The 18,864-nt window shown below is 52.5% G+C and overlaps 1 protein-coding gene across 1 annotated transcript; it reads left to right on the top strand.

Annotated features, from left to right (window-relative positions):
• Positions 1-426: 426 nt before the first annotated feature.
• On the top strand, positions 427-16,223 carry LOC129694459 (proteasome subunit beta type-9-like; the record flags this gene model as incomplete). The annotated part of the gene is given in 8 exon segments (XM_055631176.1): positions 427-759; positions 5,635-5,668; positions 5,671-5,705; positions 5,971-6,098; positions 11,525-11,654; positions 14,932-15,012; positions 15,014-15,077; positions 15,935-16,223. Coding segments are annotated over 8 exon segments (933 nt in total), but the record flags the coding sequence as incomplete, so codon positions are not given.
• Between the last annotated feature and the right edge of the window lie 2,641 nt (positions 16,224-18,864).

Genomic DNA, 18,864 nt, shown 5'->3' with positions numbered 1-18,864 from the left:
TATGTGTATGTGACAAATAAACAAACTGTTTACCCTCCTACCATCCGGGAGGCGCTACAGGTCTCTCCGTTGCCGAACCAGCAGGTCAAGGAACAGCTTCTTTCCGGTGTGGCTGTCAGTTCCACTCAACAACGTACCTCGTGTGACTGCCAATCACCCCCCCCCCCCCCCCCCCCCCCACTTATTATTATGTATTCAAATCGTTTGCTATGTCGCTCTTCAAGGGAGATGCTAAATGCATTTCGTTGTCTCTGTACTGTACACTGACAATGACAATTAAAATTGAATCTGAATCTGAATCTGAACTTGACTTGACTTGAGACTTGACTTGATTTTTTGCGGTTAGTAACATTAGTAACCTGTTTGCTCGACATCTGCCCGGCAACAAGTGACGAGGGAGCCACGTTAATTTCCCGGAGCTGTTGACTGGGGTCCCGGTCTCTTCTCCTCCTCACGCCCGGGACCCCAGACCCTGCCCGGGGAACGGGGGGATGCAGCGGGCGGTGGTGTCTGACCTGGGGGTGGTGGGTCAGGGTGGAGGCGGTGCTCTGTACCCGTCCCGTCCCGTCCCGGGGCAGCTTTCGGTTTCACTCTCAGTGTAGACGGCGGCGACGGAGGGGGATACAACCGGCTACGAGTGGCAGGCAACCAGCTACGAGGGGGATGCAACCAGCTACGAGGGGGATGCAGGCATCGGCGAGGAGGGTGCAGACCACGGCGCGACCACCCGGCGCCCCCACCAAACCAGTCAGCACCGGGGTAAGTCCGACCGGAGCTGGGCGGGTGGGACAGGGCTGGAACGGGACAGGGCTGCAAAGGGATGGGATGGGATGGGATGGGATGGGACGGGATGGGGCTACGGGGCTATGGGGGGATGATGAGGATCCCGTGGCGAGGGTCAGAATCAGCGGGAGGATTTAGACACATCGGTGAGAGCCCGGACCAGCGGGAGCATGTGCGGGGCTAAATGTCCCGACTTGGGGAGGGGAGCTGAGGGTCCGGGCTAGAGGGAGAGGGTCCAGACCAGCGAGAGGGGCCAAGGGGGTCGGGACCCAGGAGGAGGAGGAATGAGGGTCGGGCACGGAGCTGTTGAATGATCGGGCCCGCCACTGGAGGGGGGTAGAGAGTGTCATCAGGAAGATTGTTCCCGATGTTGGGGAAGTCCAGGACAAGGGGTCACAGCTTAAGGATAAGGGGGAAATCCTTTAAAACCGAGATGAGAAGAACTTTTTTCACGCAGAGAGTGGTGAATCTCTGGAACTCTCTGCCGCAGAGGGTAGTCGAGGCCACAGTTCATTGGCTATATTTAAGAGGGAGTTAGATGTGGGCCTTGTGGCTAAGGGGATCAGGGGGTATGGAGAGAAGGCAGGTACGGGATACTGAGTTGGATGATCAGCCATGATCATATTGAATGGCGGGGCAGGCTCGAAGGGCCGAAGGGCCTACTCCTGCACCTAATTTCTATGTTTCTATGTTTCTATGTCCCGGGGGTAGGGACTTGGGTGCGGATGCTGTTCCCGCTGGGGTGGTGGGTGGTGGGGTGGGGGTCACTGATCCAGTGCTCCAGAGGTGTCGGGATTATCGCCCATTACACGGGCAGAGCCCCTGCCCCACAGCGACAGATAAAATGGCATGTTTTGACATTTTTGATACAGGATGGCATGTGGTAATGGGAATAGGTTGTGGACGGGGAATGTGGGAATATGTGGGAATGGGAATAGGCTGTGGACGGGGAATGTGGGAATATAGAAACATAGAAACATAGAAATTAGGTGCAGGAGTAGAGGCCATTCGGCCCTTCGAGCCTGCACCGCCATTCAATATGATCATGGCTGATCATCCAACTCAGTATCCCGTACCTGCCTTCTCTCCATACCCCCTGATCCCCTTAGCCACAAGGGCCACATCTAACTCCTTCTTAAATATAGCCAATGAACTGTGGCCTCAACTACCCTCTGTGGCAGAGAATTCCAGAGATTCACCACTCTCTGCGTGAAAAAAGTTCTCCTCATCTCGGTTTTAAAGGATTTCCCCTTTATCCTTAAGCTGTGACCCCTTGTCCTGGACTTCCCCAACATCGGGAGCAATCTTCCTGCATCTAGCCTGTCCAACCCCTTAAGAATTTTGTAAGTTTCTATAAGATCCCCTCTCAATCTTCTAAATTCTAGAGAGTATAAACCAAGTCTATCCAGTCTTTCTTCATAAGACAGTCCTGACATCCCAGGAATCAGTCTGGTGAACCGTCTCTGCACTCCCTCTATGGCAATAATGTCCTTCCTCAGATTTGGAGACCAAAACTGTACGCAATACTCCAGGTGTGGTCTCACCAAGACCCTGTACAACTGCAGTAGAACCTCTCTGCTCCTATACTCAAATCCTTTTGCAATGAAAGCTAACATACCATTCGCTTTCTTTACTGCCTGCTGCACCTGCATGCCTACCTTCAATGACTGGTGTACCATGACACCCAGGTCTCGCTGCATCTCCCCCTTTCCCAATCGGCCACCATTTAGATAATAGTCTGCTTTCCTGTTTTTGCCACCAAAATGGATAACCTCACATTTATCCACATTATACTGCAAGGGTAATATACCCTGTCCGTGTAATATACTGCATTATATTACACGGGCAAAGCCCCTGCCCCCACAGCGCCAGATAAAATGGCATGTTTTGACATTTTTGATACAGGATGGCATGTGGGAATGGGAATAGGCTGTGGACGGGGAATGTGGGAATATGTGGGAATGGGAATAGGGTGTGGACGGGGAATGGGATGCAGGTATTGGATTGTGATGTGGGGACAATAGACAATAGACAATAGGTGCAGGAGTAGGCCAATCGGCCCTTCGAACCAGCACCGCCATTCAATATGATCATGGCTGATCATCCAACTCAGTATCCCGTACCTGCCTTCTCTCCATACCCCCTGATCCCCTTAGCCAGAAGGGCCACATCTAACTCCCTCTTAAATATAGCCAATGAACTGGCCTCAACTACCCTCTGTGGCAGAGAGTTCCAGAGATTCACCACTCTCTGTGAGAAAAAAGTTCTCCTCATCTCGGTTCTAAAGGATTTCCCCCTTATCCTTAAGCTGTGACCCCTTGTCCTGGACTTCCCTAACATCGGGAGCAATCTTCCTGCATCTAGCCTGTCCAACCCCTTAAGAATTTTGTAAGAATTCAGATTCAGATTCAGATTATGAGTCAGATTCAATTTTAATTGTCATTGTCAGTGTACAGTACAGAGACAACGAAATGCATTTAGCATCTCCCTGGAAGAGCAACATAGCAAACGATTTGAATGAATAATAATAAGTGTCCGGGTGGTGATTGGCAGTCACCGAGGTACGTTGTTGAGAATAGAGGGACCAGCCGCCGTAAACAATTGGCCTCGACCTGCTGGTTCGGCAACGGATGAAACCATGCTGTAGCGCCTCCCGGATGGTATGACAAAACAGTCCATGGTTGGGGGTGAGAGCAATTACCTTGGCGATGCTGAGCTATGTTCCGCAGACAGCAAATGCTGTGGACAGACTCAATGGAAATCGGTTCGAGGAACCGGTGATGCGTTTGGCAATTTTCACCACCCTCTGCAATGCCTTCCGGTCGGAGACAGAGCAGTAGCCATACCATACTGTGATGCAGTTGGTAAGGATGCTCTCGATGGTGCAGCGGTAGAAGTTCACCAGGATCTGAGGAGACAGATGGACCTTCTTCAGTCTCCTCAGGAAGAAGAGACGCTGGTGAGCCTTCTTGATCAGAGTTGAGGTATTGTGGGTCCAAGAGAGGTCATCGGAGATGTTGACTCCCAGGAACCTGAAGCTATAGGATGGCATGTGGGAATGGGAATAGGGTGTGGACGGGGAATGGGATGCAGGTATTGGATTGTGATGTGGGGACAATAGACAACAGACAACAGGTGCAGGAGGAGGCCAATCGGCCCTTCGAACCAGCACCGCCATTCAATGTGATCATGGCTGATCATCCCGAATCAGTACCCCGTTCCTGCCTTCTCCCCATATCCCCTGACTCCGCTATTCTTAAGAGCCCCATCTAGCTCTCTCTTGAAAGCATCCAGAGAACCGGCCTCCATTGCCCTCTGAGGCAGAGAATTCCACAGACTCACCACTCTCTGTGAGAAAAAGTGTTTCCTCGTCTCTGTTCTAAATGGCTTACTCCTCATTCATAAACTGTGGCCCCTGGTTCTGGACTCCCCCAACATCAGGAACATGTTTCCTGCCTCTAACATGTCCCAGCCTTTAACAATCTTATATGTTTCAATGAGATGCCCTCTCATCCTTCTAAACTCCAGAGTGTACAAGCCCAGCTGCTCCATTCTCTCAGCATATGACAGTCCCGCCATCCTGGGAATTAACCTTGTAAACCTACGCTGCACTCCCTCAATAGCAAGAATGTCCTTCCTCAAATTAGGGGACCAAAACTGCACACAATTGGCACTAACGGTGAGTTTCAGGTACAATGAAATCCATGCTGGCAGCAGCATCACAGGCACATGACAGGACTCAGAGCACACGTGTTAAAGCTAATTACATGTCAATCACACGTCTATGTTTCTATGTTTCTATGTAAACAAATATTGTTATTATTTACAAATAAATCGGTTCAAAAAATAAAAATTCAGTGTGAAAGCATAATTAGAAAAGAAAAACTAGTTGATGGCAGTGCCCCAGTTCATAAGCTCTAGGAGTAGACTGAGACCATTCTGCCCATCAAGTCCACTCTGCCATTCAATCATGTGTGATCTATTTTTCCCTCTGTACCACATTCTCCTACATTCACCCCATAACCTCTGAGACCTGTATTAATGAAGAATCTGGCAATCTGCACCTGAAAGATTCTTAGAATAAAGGGGAGGTCATTTAGGACTGAGATGGGTGTGGTGGTGGGTGGGGATGGGTGTGGGGATGGGTGTGAGTGTGGGGATGGGGGTGAGTGTGGGGATGGGGTGGGGGTGTGGGGATGGGTGTGGGTGGTGGGGATGGGTGTGGGAGTGGGGATGGGGTGTGGGGGTGGGGATGTGGGATGGGGGTGCGGATGTGGGGATGGGTGTGGGGATGGGGTGTGGGGATGGGGGTGGGGATGGGTGTGAGGTCTGTGGGGTGGGGATGGGTGTGGAGTGTGGGGATGGGGGTGAGTGTGGAGAGTGGGGGTGGGGATGGGTGTGGGGGTGGTGTGTGTGAAGGTGGGGATGGGGGTGGGGATGGGGGTGGTGATGGGTGTGTGGGGATGGCGATGGGGGTGGGGATGGGGTGTGGGGATGGGGGTGGGGATGGGTGTGAGGGTGGGGATGAGTGTGGGGATGGGTGTGGTGTGGGGGGGGGGGTGTGAGGGTGGGGGATCGGGATGGGTGTGGGGATGGGTGTGGGGAGTGTCGGAGTGTGGGGTGGGGATGAGTGTGGGGGTGGGTGTGGGGGTGGGGGTGAGGATGGGTGTGAGTGTGGGGATGGGGTGTGGGTGTGGGGGGGGGGGGATGGGTGGGGATGGGTGTGAGTGTGGGGATGGGTGTGAGGATGGGGATGGGTGTGAGTGTGGGGATGGGTGTGAGTGTGGGGATGGGTGTGGGTGTGGGGAGCACCAGTGCTGAGGGGTCCGTTCACTCTGTGTCTCTCCACAGACGACAATCATCGCAGTGGAGTTCAATGGAGGGGTCTCATTGCCTCTGACTCGCGAGTCACTGCGGGTAGGGTCCTGGGGAGGGAAGGGAGGGGCTGTTGGTTGTTTGGGAGGGTTTGGCGGGGGGGCTGGGAGTTGTGTGGGGGCGGTCTCAGGGGCGGGGGGTTTGCTGGGGGTTTTGTGGGGCGGGAGAGGGGCTGGGGTTATGCGGGGCGGAGTGGGGGGGGGAGTGGGAAGCTTTCGATGGACTCGGGAGGGGCAATGTGGCTGGGGTGGGAGTTTGGTGTTGGGGAGAGGCTAGGTTACTAATCTACTCCCTCTCTGCATGCACAGGCAGGCAATAGGCAACCGGGTGATGAACAAGCTGAGCCCGCTGCATGACCGCATCGTATGCGCTCTGTCGGGCAGCGCTGCAGACGCACAGGCCATCGCTGACATAGTCAACTACCAGCTGGAGCTGCACAGGTCAGGCCACAGGGGGGAGGTGGGATGGGAGGGGTTGGTGATAGGAGGAATCCAAATCTTAGGAAGGACATTATTGCCAAAGGGGGAGATGCAACGAGACCTGGGTGTCATGGTACACCAGTCATTGAAGGTAGGCATGCAGGTGCAGCAGGCAGTGAAGAAAGCGAATGGTATGTTAGCTTTCATAGCAAAAGGGTTTGAGTATAGGAGCAGGGAGGTTCTACTGCAGTTGTACAGGGTCTTGGTGAGACCACACCTGGAGTATTGCGTACAGTTTTGGTCTCCAAATCTGAGGAAGGACATTGTTGCCATAGAGGGAGTGCAGAGAAGGTTCACCAGACTGATTCCTGGGATGTCAGGACTGTCTTATGAAGAAAGACTGGATAGACTTGGTTTATACTCTCTAGAATTTAGGAGACTGAGAGGGGATCTTATAGAATCTTACAAAATTCTTAAGGGGTTGGACAGGCTAGATGCAGGAAGATTGTTCCCGATGTTGGGGAAGTCCAGGACAAGGGGTCACAGCTTAAGGATAAGGGGGAAATCCTTTAAAACCGAGATGAGAGGAACTTTTTTCACACAGAGAGTGGGTGAATCTCTGGAACTCTCTGCCACAGAGGATAGTTGAGGCCACAGTTCATTGGCTATATTTAAGAGGGAGTTAGATGTGGCCCTTGTGGCTAAGGGGATCAGGGAGTATGGAGAGAAGGCAGGTACGGGATACTGAGTTGGATGATCAGCCATGATCATATTAATAGAGAGTAGGAACCAAGTCTATCCAGTCTTTCTTCATAAGACAGTCCTGACATCCCAGGAATCAGTCTAGTGAACCGTCTCTGCACTCCCTCTATGGCAATAATGTCCTTTCTCAGATTTGGAGACCAAAACTGTACGCAATACTCCAGGTGTGGTCTCATCTGCCACCCTTTCTTGACATTTCTCTCTCCCTCGCACAACAAACCCATCGACTCCCAATGTTACCTGGACTGCACCTCCGCACCTGCCTCTTGCAAAATCTGTAGCCCAGAAGTGCAATTTCTTTGTCTCTACTGCATTTGCTCTCAAGAAGATGGTTCCTATTTTACGACATCCAAGTTTTCCTCTTTACTAAACCTGGTTCCCCTTGGCTGTCCCTTATCCACGTCTTATCTGTGTCCTGCAGTTCCCTCGCTTACCCCATCCCCAGGATAGATTTCCCCTGGTCCTCATCTATCACCCCACCAGCCTCCGCATCCAACACATCATCCTCCAACATGTTACTAGAATGTTGCGTGGGTTTCAGCAACTAAGTTACAGAGATAGCGTTGAACAAGTTAGGGCTTTATTCTTTGGAGCGCAGAAGGTTAAGGGGGGACTTGATAGAGGTTTTTAAAATGCTGGGAGGGATAGACAGAGTTGATGTCGGACAAGCTTTTCCCTTGTGAGAATAGCGGCCCATTCAAACAAGAGGACATGTGGTTCCGAATTAAGGGACAGCTAGTTTAAGGGTAACATGAGGGGGAACTTCTTGGGCTCAGAGCTGTGGTGGCTGTGTGGAATGAGCTTCCAGTGAAGGTGGTGGAGGCAGGTTCGTTTTTATCATTGAAAAATCCGGTGGATAGGCATATGCCGACGGAAGGGAATGGAAGGTTATGGTCTGCCGCAGGTATATGGGACTAGGGGAGATTATGTGTTCGGCACGGACTAGAAGGGTCGTCACAGATGGCCTGTTTCCGTGCTGTAATTGAAGGGATGGTTATATGGTCCCTGCAAACTGAGTTAAAACAGCACCTCATACCATATAACCATATAACAATTTCAGCGAGGAAACAGGCCATCTCGGCCCTACAGTCCGGGCCGGTAGCAACTTTTTTGTCCCTTAGTCCCACCTCCCGCGCACTATACCCTCACCCTCCATTCCCTTCTCATCCATATGCCTATCCAATTTATTTTTAAATGATACCAATGAACCTGCCTCCACCACTTCCACTGGAAGCTCATTCCACACCGCTACCACTCTCTGAGTAAAGAAGTTCCCCCTCATATTACCCTTAAACTTCTGTCCCTTAATTCTGAAGTCATGTCCACTTGTTTGAATCTTCCCTATTCTCAACGGGAAAAGCTTGTCCACATCAACTCTGTCTATCCCTCTCATCATTTTAAAGACCTCTATCAAGTCCCCCCTTAACCTTCTGCGCTCCAGAAGGTCTCCATGAGGTCTGCACCTCATATTCTACATGGGTAGGTTCCAACACAACTGTTCAATCTGAAGAAGGGTTTCGGGCCGAAACGTTGCCCATTTCCTTCGCTCCATAGATGCTGCTGCACCCGCTGAGTTTATCCAGCATTTTTGTGTACCTAGTATCAACATTGAATTCTCCAATTTAGTGTAACTAACTAACTTACTTACAAATAATCCACCCCACCATTTAGTTTTTCATCTGTGACTTTTGTCCAACTATTTGTCCACATCTCACTCGCTAGGTTTTGTACTGTCTCCCTCCACCCCTCTAACCACAATCAGTCTGAGGAAAGGTCTTGACCCAAAACGTCACCCATCCATGTTCTGTAGAGGTGCTGCATGAGCCGCTGAGTTACTCCAGCACTGTGTGTCTTCATTGACTAAAGTCAGCTTGCATCACAGATCTGCTTCCACATCAGAAGGTAGACAAAAATGCTGGAGAAACTCAGCGGGTGCAGCAGCATCTATGGAGCGAAGGAAATAGGCAAAGTTTCGGGCCGAAACCCTTCTTCAGATGAAGGGTTTATGTTCTGAAGAAGGGTTTCAGCCCGAAAAAGGTTGCCTATATAACCATATAACAATTACAGCACGGAAACAGGCCATCTCGACCCTTCTAGTCCGTGCCGAACACATATTCTCCCCTAGTCCCATATACCTGCGCTCAGACCATAACCCTCCATTCCCTTCCCATCCATATAACTATCCAATTTATTTTTAAATGATAAAAACGAACCTGCCTCCACCACCTTCACTGGAAGCTCATTCCACACAGCCACCACTCTCTGAGTAAAGAAGTTCCCCCTCATGTTACCCCTAAACTTGTTCCTTAATTCTCAAGTCATGTCCCCTTGTTTGAATCTTCCCTACTCTCAGTGGGAAAAGCTTTTCCACGTCAACTCTGTCTATCCCTCTCATCATTTAAAAAACCTCTATCAAGTCCCCCCTTAACCTTCTGCGCTCCAAAGAATAAAGCCCTAACTTGTTCAACCTTTCTCTGTAACTTGGTTGCTGAAACCCAGGCAACATTCTAGTAAATCTCCTCCTCTCTCTATTTTGTTGACATCCTTCCTATAATTAGGTGACCAAAATTGTACCCCATACTCCAGAATTGGCCTCACCAATGCCTTGTACAATTTTAACATTACATCCCAACTTCTATACTCAATGCTCTAGAAACATAGAAACATAGAAATTAGGTGCAGGAGTAGGCCATTCGGCCCTTCGAGCCTGCACCGCCATTCAATATGATCATGGTTGATCATCCAACTCAGTATCCCATACCTGCCTTCTCTCCATACCCCCTGATCCCCTTAGCCACAAGGGCCACATCTAACTCCCTCTTAAATATAGCCAATGAACTGGCCTCAACAACCCTCTGCGGCAGAGAGTTCCAGAGATTCACCACTCTCTGTGTGAAAAAAGTTATTCTCTGATTTATAAAGGCCAGCACACCAAAAGCTTTCTTTACCACCCTATCTACATGAGATTCCACTTTCAGGGAACTGTGCACAGTTATTCCCAGATCCCTCTGTTCACCTGCATTCTTCAATTCCTTACCATTTACCATGTACGTCCTATTTTGATTTGTCCTGCCAAGATGTAGCACCTCACACTTATCAGCATTAAACTCCATCTGCCATCTTTCAGCCCACTCTTCCAACTGGCATAAAACTGGCATATATCCTTCGCTCCATAGATGTTGTCGCACCCGCTGAGTTCCTCCAGCAACTTTGTCTACATTCGATTTTCCAGCATCTGCAGTTCTTTCTTGAGCACCCTACATCAGTGCTACCCACTGCTGTAGTCTGGCACTGATGACCAGGGAGGCTCAAAGGAGGTCCATGGACCTCAAGGCATGTTCATCGCAGGGCCTGGGGTCAGCTAGAACATCCCAATGCTGCTTGTCCCTGGGATTTTCCTGTCCGTGAACAGTACCCAGTCTGACCACAGGGTGGCACAATGAGCTGCTGTTTCACAGTGTGTGGCACCCGTGTTTGATCCCAACATCGGGCGCTGTCTGTGTGGAGTTTGCTCCTTCTCCATGTGACTGTGTGGGTTTCCTCTCGGTCCTCCGGTTTCCTCCCACATCCCAAAGACGTGCGAGATCTATAGCAAAAGGATTTGAGTATAGGAGCATGGAGGTTCTACTGCGAATGGTATGTTTAGGAGGTTATAGCTGTTCTACTGCAGTTGTACAGGGTCTTGGTGAGACCACACCTGGAGTATTGCGTACAGTTTTGGTCTCCAAATCTGAGGAAGGACATTATTGCCATAGAGGGAGTGCAGAGAAGGTTCACCAGACTGATTCCTGGGATGTCAGGACTGTCTTATGAAGAAAGACTGGATAGACTTGGTTTATACTCTCTAGAATTTAGGAGATTTGAGAGGGATCTTATAGAAACTTACAAAATTCTTAAGGGGTTGGACAGGCTAGATGCAGGAAGATTGCTCCCGATGTTGGGGAAGTCCAGAACAAGGGGTCACAGCTTAAGGATAAGGGGGAAATCCTTTAAAACCGAGATGAGAAGAACTTTTTTCACACAGAGAGTGGTGAATCTCTGGAACTCTCTGCCGCAGAGGGTAGTTGAGGCCACAGTTCATTGGCTATATTTAAGAGGGAGTTAGATGTGGCCCTTGTGGCTAAGGGGATCAGGGGGTATAGAGAGAAGGCAGGTATGGGATACTGAGTTGGATGATCAGCCATGATCATATTGAATGGCGGATGGTGCAGGCTCGAAGGGCCGAATGGCCTACTCCTGCACCTAATTTCTATGTTTCTATGAGATCAGTGGCTTTATAAACTGCGAGGAAACACTGGAGTGGGGGTTCAGTGCAAATTACAATTTGGAGGACAGGAGCAGGCTCAGAAGGGCTGGGGACAGGGATTAGCGAGGGTGTCCGCAGGGGGCAAGTGGGCAAAGGGCAGGGAAGGGTCATGGGTCGAGAGTTGGGGGCAAGGGGTAGGGGAGGGGAGCTGAAGAACTTGGGGAGAGCAGTAGACAAGGTGAGGGTGGGGACAAGAGCGGATGGGCAGGTGAATGGCCTACTCCTGCACCATGTTTCTATGTGAGATGAGAGGGAGGGTGTGATGGGCAGTGGTGTGTGAGGGGATGGGGGTTGTGATCGGATGGGTGGTGAGATGGGGGGACAGGGGGTGTGTGTTCCAGCTGACCCCTCTCTCCCCCCCCCCTCCGTGCCACTGCAGTGTGGAGATGGATCAGGCTCCGCGGGTCCGTGCTGCAGCTGCAATGGTGCAGAACATTACATACAAGTACAAGGAGGAGCTGCTGGCACATCTCATTGTAGCCGGCTGGGACCCCAGGCTCCGGGGACAGGTAAGAACCCCCCCCCCTTCCGTTAACCGCTACCACGATGCCTCTCCGAACCCCAACACCGACCCCCCCCTGAACCCGAACACTGACCCGACCCAACAACACGCCCACCAACACAGGGGGGAGGTGGGATGGGAGGGGTTGGTGATAGGAGTAATCCAAATCTGAGGAAGGACATTCTTGCCATAGAGGATTTGAGTATAGGAGCAGGGAGGTTCTACTGCAGTTATACAGGGTCTTGGTGAGACCACACCTGGAGTATTGCGTACAGTTTTGGTCTCCAAATCTGAGGAAGGACATTCTTGCCATAGAGGGAGTGCAGAGAAGGTTCACCAGACTGATTCCTGGGATGTCAGGACTGTCTTATGAAGAAAGACTGGATAGACTTGGTTTATACTCTCTAGAATTTAGGAGATTGAGGGGGGATCTTATAGAAACTTACAAAATTCTTAAGGGGTTGGACAGGCTAGATGCAGGAAGATTGTTCCCGATGTGGGGGAAGTCCAGGACAAGGGGGTCACAGCTTAAGGATAAGGGGGAAATCCTTTAAAACCGAGACGAGAAGAACTTTTTTCACACAGAGAGTGGTGAATCTCTGGAACTCTCTGCCACAGAGGGTAGTTGAGGCCACAGTTCATTGGCTATATTTAAGAGGGAGCTAGATGTGGCCCTTGTGGCTAAGGGGATCAGGGGGTATGGAGAGAGATTCTAACACCCCACTGATTTCCCCAACACAGATTCTAACCCCCCACTGATTTCCCCAACACCGACCCACTCTCACTAGCCCCCTCTCCCAGCAAACCCACCATGACCCGATCACACTGACACCCTCCTATTAAACCCCCCCCCCCACATCAACACCACTCCTACCCCACTTAGTGATCCCTCCATCAAACCCCCCCCTCCGAACGAGTTAACTCCAGACCAGACCACACAGACCAGACCACCCCTCCCCCCAACCAGACTATCCAACCCAACCAGACCCCAACTCCCCAGATAGATCCCCCTCCCCCCGGACCAGACCCCTCCCCCCTTGACGAGACCCCTCCCCATGTGACCAGACCCCTCCCCCACTGACCAGACCCCTCCCCCCTGACCAGACCCCTCCCCCACAGACCAGACCCCTCCCCCCACACCAGACCCCTCCCCCGGACCAGACCCCTCCCCCCCTGACCAGACCCCTCCCCCTCACCAGACCCCTCCCCCCGGACCAGACCCCTCCCCCCCTGACCAGACCCCTCCCCCACTGACCAGACCCCTCCCCCCGGACCAGACCCCTCCCCCACAGACCAGACCCCTCCCCCTCACCAGACCCTCCCCCGGACCAGACCCCTCCCCCTGACCAGACCCCTCCCCCACTGACCAGACCCCTCCCCCCGGACCAGACCCCCCCCCCCCGGACCAGACCCCCCCCCCCCGGACCAGACCCCTCCCCCTGACCAGACCCCTCCCCCCCGGACCAGACCCCTCCCCCCCCCCCGGACCAGACCCCTCCCCCCCGGACCAGACCCCTCCCCCCCGGACCAGACCCCTCCCCTGACCAGACTCCCATCCCACTGACCAGACCCTCCCCCCGGACCAGACCCCTCCCCCCGGACCAGACCCCTCCCCCCTGACCAGACCCCTCCCCCCCGACCAGACCCTCCCCCCTGACCAGACCCCTCCCCCCTGACCAGACCCCTCCCCCCGGACCAGGCCCCTCCCCCTGACCAGACCCTCCCCCGGACCAGACTCCCACCCCCCTGACCAGAATAGTGTCCCAGCTACACTGGTCTCACATGCCCACATTTGGCCCATATCCCTCCAACCCTCTCCTATCCATGTACTTGTCCAACTGTTCCTTAAACATTGCGTTAGTACCATCCCCAGCAGCTTGGTCATACACACACCCACATTTCTGGTCGTCAATTCACCTACTCTGGGCAAGAAACTCTGTGTATCTACCTGATCTATTCCTCGTATGAATTTGGATACCTCTATAAGATCACCACTCATCTCCCTGCACTGCAAGGATTAGAGTCCCAGACTACACAACCTCTCCCCATAGTTCAGTCCTGTCAACATCCTTGTAAATCTTCCTGTACTCTTTCAAGCTTGGCAATATCTTTCCTATAACATGGTGCCCAGAACTGAACACAATATATAGAAAACATAGAAACATAGAAACTAGGTGCAGGAGTAGGCCATTCGGCCCTTCGAGCCTGCACCGCCATTCAATATGATCATGGCTGATCATCCAACTCAGTATCCCGTACCTGCCTTCTCTCCATACCCCACGATCCCTTTAGCCACAAGGGCCACATCTAACTCCCTCTTAAATATAGCCAATGAACTGTGGCCTCAACTACCCTCTGTGGCAGAGAGTTCCAGAGATTCACCACTCTCTGTGTGAAAAAAGTCCTTATCATCTCGGTTTTAAAGGATTTTCCCCTTATCCTTAAGCTGTGACCCCTTGTCCTGGACTTCCCCAACATCGGGAACAATCTTCCTGCATCTAGCCTGTCCAACCCCTTAAGAATTTTGTAAGTTTCTATAAGATCCCCTCTCAATCTTCTAAATTCTAGAGAGTATAAACCAAGTCTATCCAATCTTTCTTCATAAGACAGTCCTGACATCCCAGGAATCAGTCTGGTGAACCTTCTCTGCACTCCCTCTATGGCAATAATGTCCTTCCTCAGATTTGGAGACCAAAACTGTACGCAATACTCCAGGTGTGGTCTCACCAAGACCCTGTACAACTGCAGTAGAACCTCCTGCTCCTATACTCAAATCCTTTTGCAATGAAAGCTAACATACCATTTCGCTTTCTTCACTGCCTGCTGCACCTGCATGCCTACCTTCAATGACTGGTGTACCATGACACCCAGGTCTCGCTGCATCTCCCCCTTTCCCAATCGGCCACCAATAATACAACAATGTGGCCTCACCAACGTCTTATACAACTGCAACACGACCTCCCAACTTCAATCCTCGCCCATCTGTGAGGGAGGGTGAGGTCCACTCTCACCTCCTCCCCATGATGAAACTGCCCCTGTCCTGCATTCCCATCATCCCACCGCGCCCCCTTTAACTCTGCGGACCTCTGAGCTTATGGTCCCCTGCGACACTCCCTCCGACCTTTGTCCCCACGTGGTTCCCTCTCTCCCCCCTCCCCATATGTGGCCCCCTCTTCCCTCCTCACTGCCCCATCCCCCCTCACCGATTCCCCCTCTCACTGACTCCCCTCTCACTGAACCCCCCCTCTCACTGATCCCCCCCCCTCACTGCCCCCCTGTTACAGGTGTACGTCACGCTGGGTGGGATGCTGGTGAGACAACCGTTTGCAGTGGGGGGCTCGGGCAGTGTGTACATCTCTACGGCTATATGTGGACTCTGCCTTCAAACCGGGCATGAGCAGGGCCGACTGTGTGAAGTTCGTCATCAACGGTGAGAGTGGGGTTGGGGTGGGGTGAGGGTGGGGGTTGGAATGGATGTGAGGGTGGGGGTGAGGGTGGGGGTGGGGTTGGGGTTGGGGTTGGGGGTGGGGGTGGGGGTTGGGGGTTGGGGGTTTGGGGTTGGGGGTGGGGTTGGGGGTTGGGGTTGGGGGTGGGGGTTTGGGGTGGGGGTTGGGGTTGGGGTTGGGGTGGGGGTTGGGGTTGGTAGGGGTTGGGGGTTGGGGTTGGGGGTGGGGGTGGGGTTGGGGTTGGGTGTTGGGTGTGGGGGTGGGGGTTGGGGTGGGGTTGGGGTTGGGGGTTGGGGGTTGGGGTTGGGGTTGGGTTGGGGGTTGGGGGTGGGGTTGGGGTGGGGTTGGGGGTTGGGGTTGGGGTTGGTTTGGTTGGGGTTGGGGGTTGGGGGTGGGTTGGGGGGTTGGGGTTGGGGTGGGGGTGGGGGTTGGGGTTGGGGTTGGGGGTTGGGGTTGGGGTTGGGGGTGGGGGTTGGGGTGGGGTTGGGGGTTGGGGTTGGGGGTGGGGTTGGGGTTGGGGTTGAGGTTGGGGTGGGTTGGGGTTGGGTTGGGGGTGCGGGTGAGGGTGGGGTTGGGGTTGGGTTGGGGGTTGGGGTTGGGGGTTGGGGGTTGGGGTTGTTGGGGTTGGGGGGTTGGGGTTGGGGTTGGGTTGGGGGTTGGGGGGTGGGGGTTGGGGGTGGGGTTGGGGTTGGGTTGGGTGGGTGGGTTGGGCTTGGGGTGAGGGTGGGGTTGGGGTCGGGGGTGAGGGGGGGGGGGGGTGGGGTTGCGGGTGAGGGTGGGAGTGTTGGATGGGTTAATTCTCCGTGACCCAGCGCTGAAGCGAGTGTTCTCCATGTTACAGCGATCACGTTGGCCATGGGTCGGGACGGATCGAGTGGGGGGGTGGTACATCTCGCTATCATCACTGACTCAGGCACAGAGTACACCATCATCTTGCCCCACGACCAACCGCAGTTCCACTGTGAATGAGGCGTGGTGACGTCCAACCTCACACTGACCTGTAGATCCACCGCCTGCCCGCCTGTCCGTGCCCGCAACGTGCTGGAATAAACCTGTAGATCCAGCGTCCGACAGGCACGGGCTGAGCAGCTGCAGTTTATATATTTCTACAATAAACACTGTCTAATTCACTCAGTTTCAGTCCAGTCCTACCATGGCTCGCAGAAAATAGAGAGAGTAGTACAGAGGAGATTTACTAGAATGCTGCCTGGGTTTCAGCAACTAAGTTACAGAGAAAGGTTGAACAAGTTAGGGCTTTATTCTTTGGAGCGCAGAAGGTTATGGAGGGACTTGATAGAGGTTTTTTACATGATGAAAGGGATAGACAGAGTTGACGTGGAAAAGCTTTTCACACTGAGAGTAGGGAAGATTCAAACAAGGGGACATGACTTGAGAATTAAGGGACTGAAGGTAACATGAGGGGGAACTTCTTTACTCAGAGAGTGGTGGCTGTGTGGAATGAGCTTCCAGTGAAGGTGGTGGAGGCAGGTTCGTTTTTATCATTTAAAAATAAATTGGATAGTTATATGGACGGGAAGGGAATGGAGGGTTATGGTCTGAGCGCAGGTATATGGGACTAGGGGAGAATATGTGTTCGGCACGGACTAGAAGGGTCGAGATGGCCTGTTTCCGTGCTGTAATTGTTATATGGTTATATTATATGGTTAAGTGTATATGTGGGTGTCGGTGTGTATAGCTCTAGTCTTGGCAGCAACCTCGTAAATCTTCTCTGCACCCTGTCCAGCTTGATAATATATTTCCTATAATGTGGTGTCCAGATCTGAAACCAATACTCAAAATGTGGCCTCACGGACATCTTGTAGAAGTGCAACATGGCCTCCAACCTCTATAGATTCAAGATTCAATTTAATTGTCATTTGGACCGCTTGAGGTCCAAACGAAATGCCGTTTCTGCAGCCATACATTACAAACAAATAGACCCAAGACACAACATAATTTACATAAACATCCATCGCATCGCTGTGATGGAAGGCCAAAAAAACTTATCTCTCCACGGCTCTCTCCCCCCCCCCCCCCCCGATGTCAGAGTCAAAGTCAAAGCCCCCGGCTGGCGATGGCGATTGTCCCGCGGCCATTAAAGCCACGCCGGGTGGTGCGAGGTCGCACACCGGGTCTTGGTGTTAGAGCCCCCGGCGTGCGCTCGCAGAGTCCCGTGGCCATTCCAAGCCGCGCGGGGCGGTGATGTCTGGCCCCGCTCCAGGAGCTCTTCGACCCCGCAACTCGGGCGGGAGAAGTCGCCGTTGCGGGAGCCCTGAAAAGCGGTTTCCCTCCAGGGACCCGCGGGCTCCCGGTGCCGCCGTCCGCCAGACCCGCAGTTGCAGCCTCCGAATCTCCGGAGGTCGGGCCGCAGCAGCAGCAGCGCTCCACCACCGCTCCACCCGCTCTGGACTCGGCCAGCTCCGCGACGGTGAGGTGAGTCGTCGGCACCAGAGCCCCCGGTCTTCTCCTGTTGGAGGCCGCTCCTCGTTGCAGCCCCAACGACAACGGAGACCCGACAAAGAAAAGGTCGGGTCTCCCGTGCAGGGAGAGATTTAAAAGTTACCCCCTCCCTCCCACCCCACCCCCACACACACACCCCAACAAAAAATAACAAAAACTACATAAAAACATAGACAAAAAATAATAAAAACACAGACGGGCTGCAGAGGCCGCTGCTGACGAGAGTCGCGCCTGACAAGAGTCAATACTCTGACTGATGGTCAATGTGCCAAAAGCCTTTTGACCACCCTGACTCCCAGTGACTCTACCTTGATGGAACCATGCACCTGCATGCCAAGATCCCTCTGCTCTACAACACCCCCCAGAGTGCTGCCGTGTAGGTCCTGTCCATGTTAGACTTCCCTAAATGCAACATCTCATATTTTTTGTATTAAATTCCATCAACCGTTCCTCAGCCCAATCTCGGCCACTTTCATTTAGTGTAGAGATACAAATGGTCTGTGGAGGATGCCATCTCTCTTGCAATACATCCGGCATTGCATCATCTTGACAACAGCAATATCTGTGCCCGGATGCTGACCGTTGACGAAAGATCAACTGCCAACACCAAAATGCAGAACAGGCTCAGCCTTAAACGTCTAGATCAGGGATGGGGAACCTTTTCATGTCGGAAGGCTGCATTAAGTTAGCTGTAATCTAATAAGGCCGCATCCAAGAAACTGCAATTAGATATACTTCAAAATAGAAACATAGAAATTAGGTGCAGGAGTAGGCCATTCGGCCATTCGAGCCTGCACCATTCGCCATTCAATATGATCATGGCTGATCATCCAACTCAGTATCCCGTACCTGCCTTCTCTCCATACCCTCTGATCCCCTTAGCCACAAGGGCCACATCTAACTCCCTCTTAAATATAGCCAATGAACTGTGGCCTCAACTACCCTCTGTGGCAGAGAGTTCCAGAGATTCACCACTCTCTGTGTGAAAAAAGTTCTTCTCATCTCGGTTTTAAAGGATTTCCCCCTTATCCTTAAGCTGTGACCCTTGTCCTGGACTTCCCCAACATCGGGAGCAATCTTCCTGCATCTAGCCTGTCCAACCCCTTAAGAATTTTGTAAGTTTCTATAAGATCCCCTCTCAATCTCCTAAATTCTAGAGAGTATAAACCAAGTCTATCCAGTCTTTTCTTCATACGACAGTCCTGACATCCCAGGAATCAGTCTGGTGAACATTCTCTGCACTCCCTCTATGGCAATAATGTCCTTCCTCAGATTTGGAGACCAAAACTGTACGCAATACTCCAGGTGTGG

This window comes from Leucoraja erinacea, unplaced genomic scaffold (assembly GCF_028641065.1).
Source record: "Leucoraja erinacea ecotype New England unplaced genomic scaffold, Leri_hhj_1 Leri_67S, whole genome shotgun sequence".
NCBI lineage: Eukaryota > Metazoa > Chordata > Chondrichthyes > Rajiformes > Rajidae > Leucoraja > Leucoraja erinaceus.
Note: the sequence above shows the minus strand (reverse complement) of the source record. Positions and strands in the feature narration are given on the sequence as shown.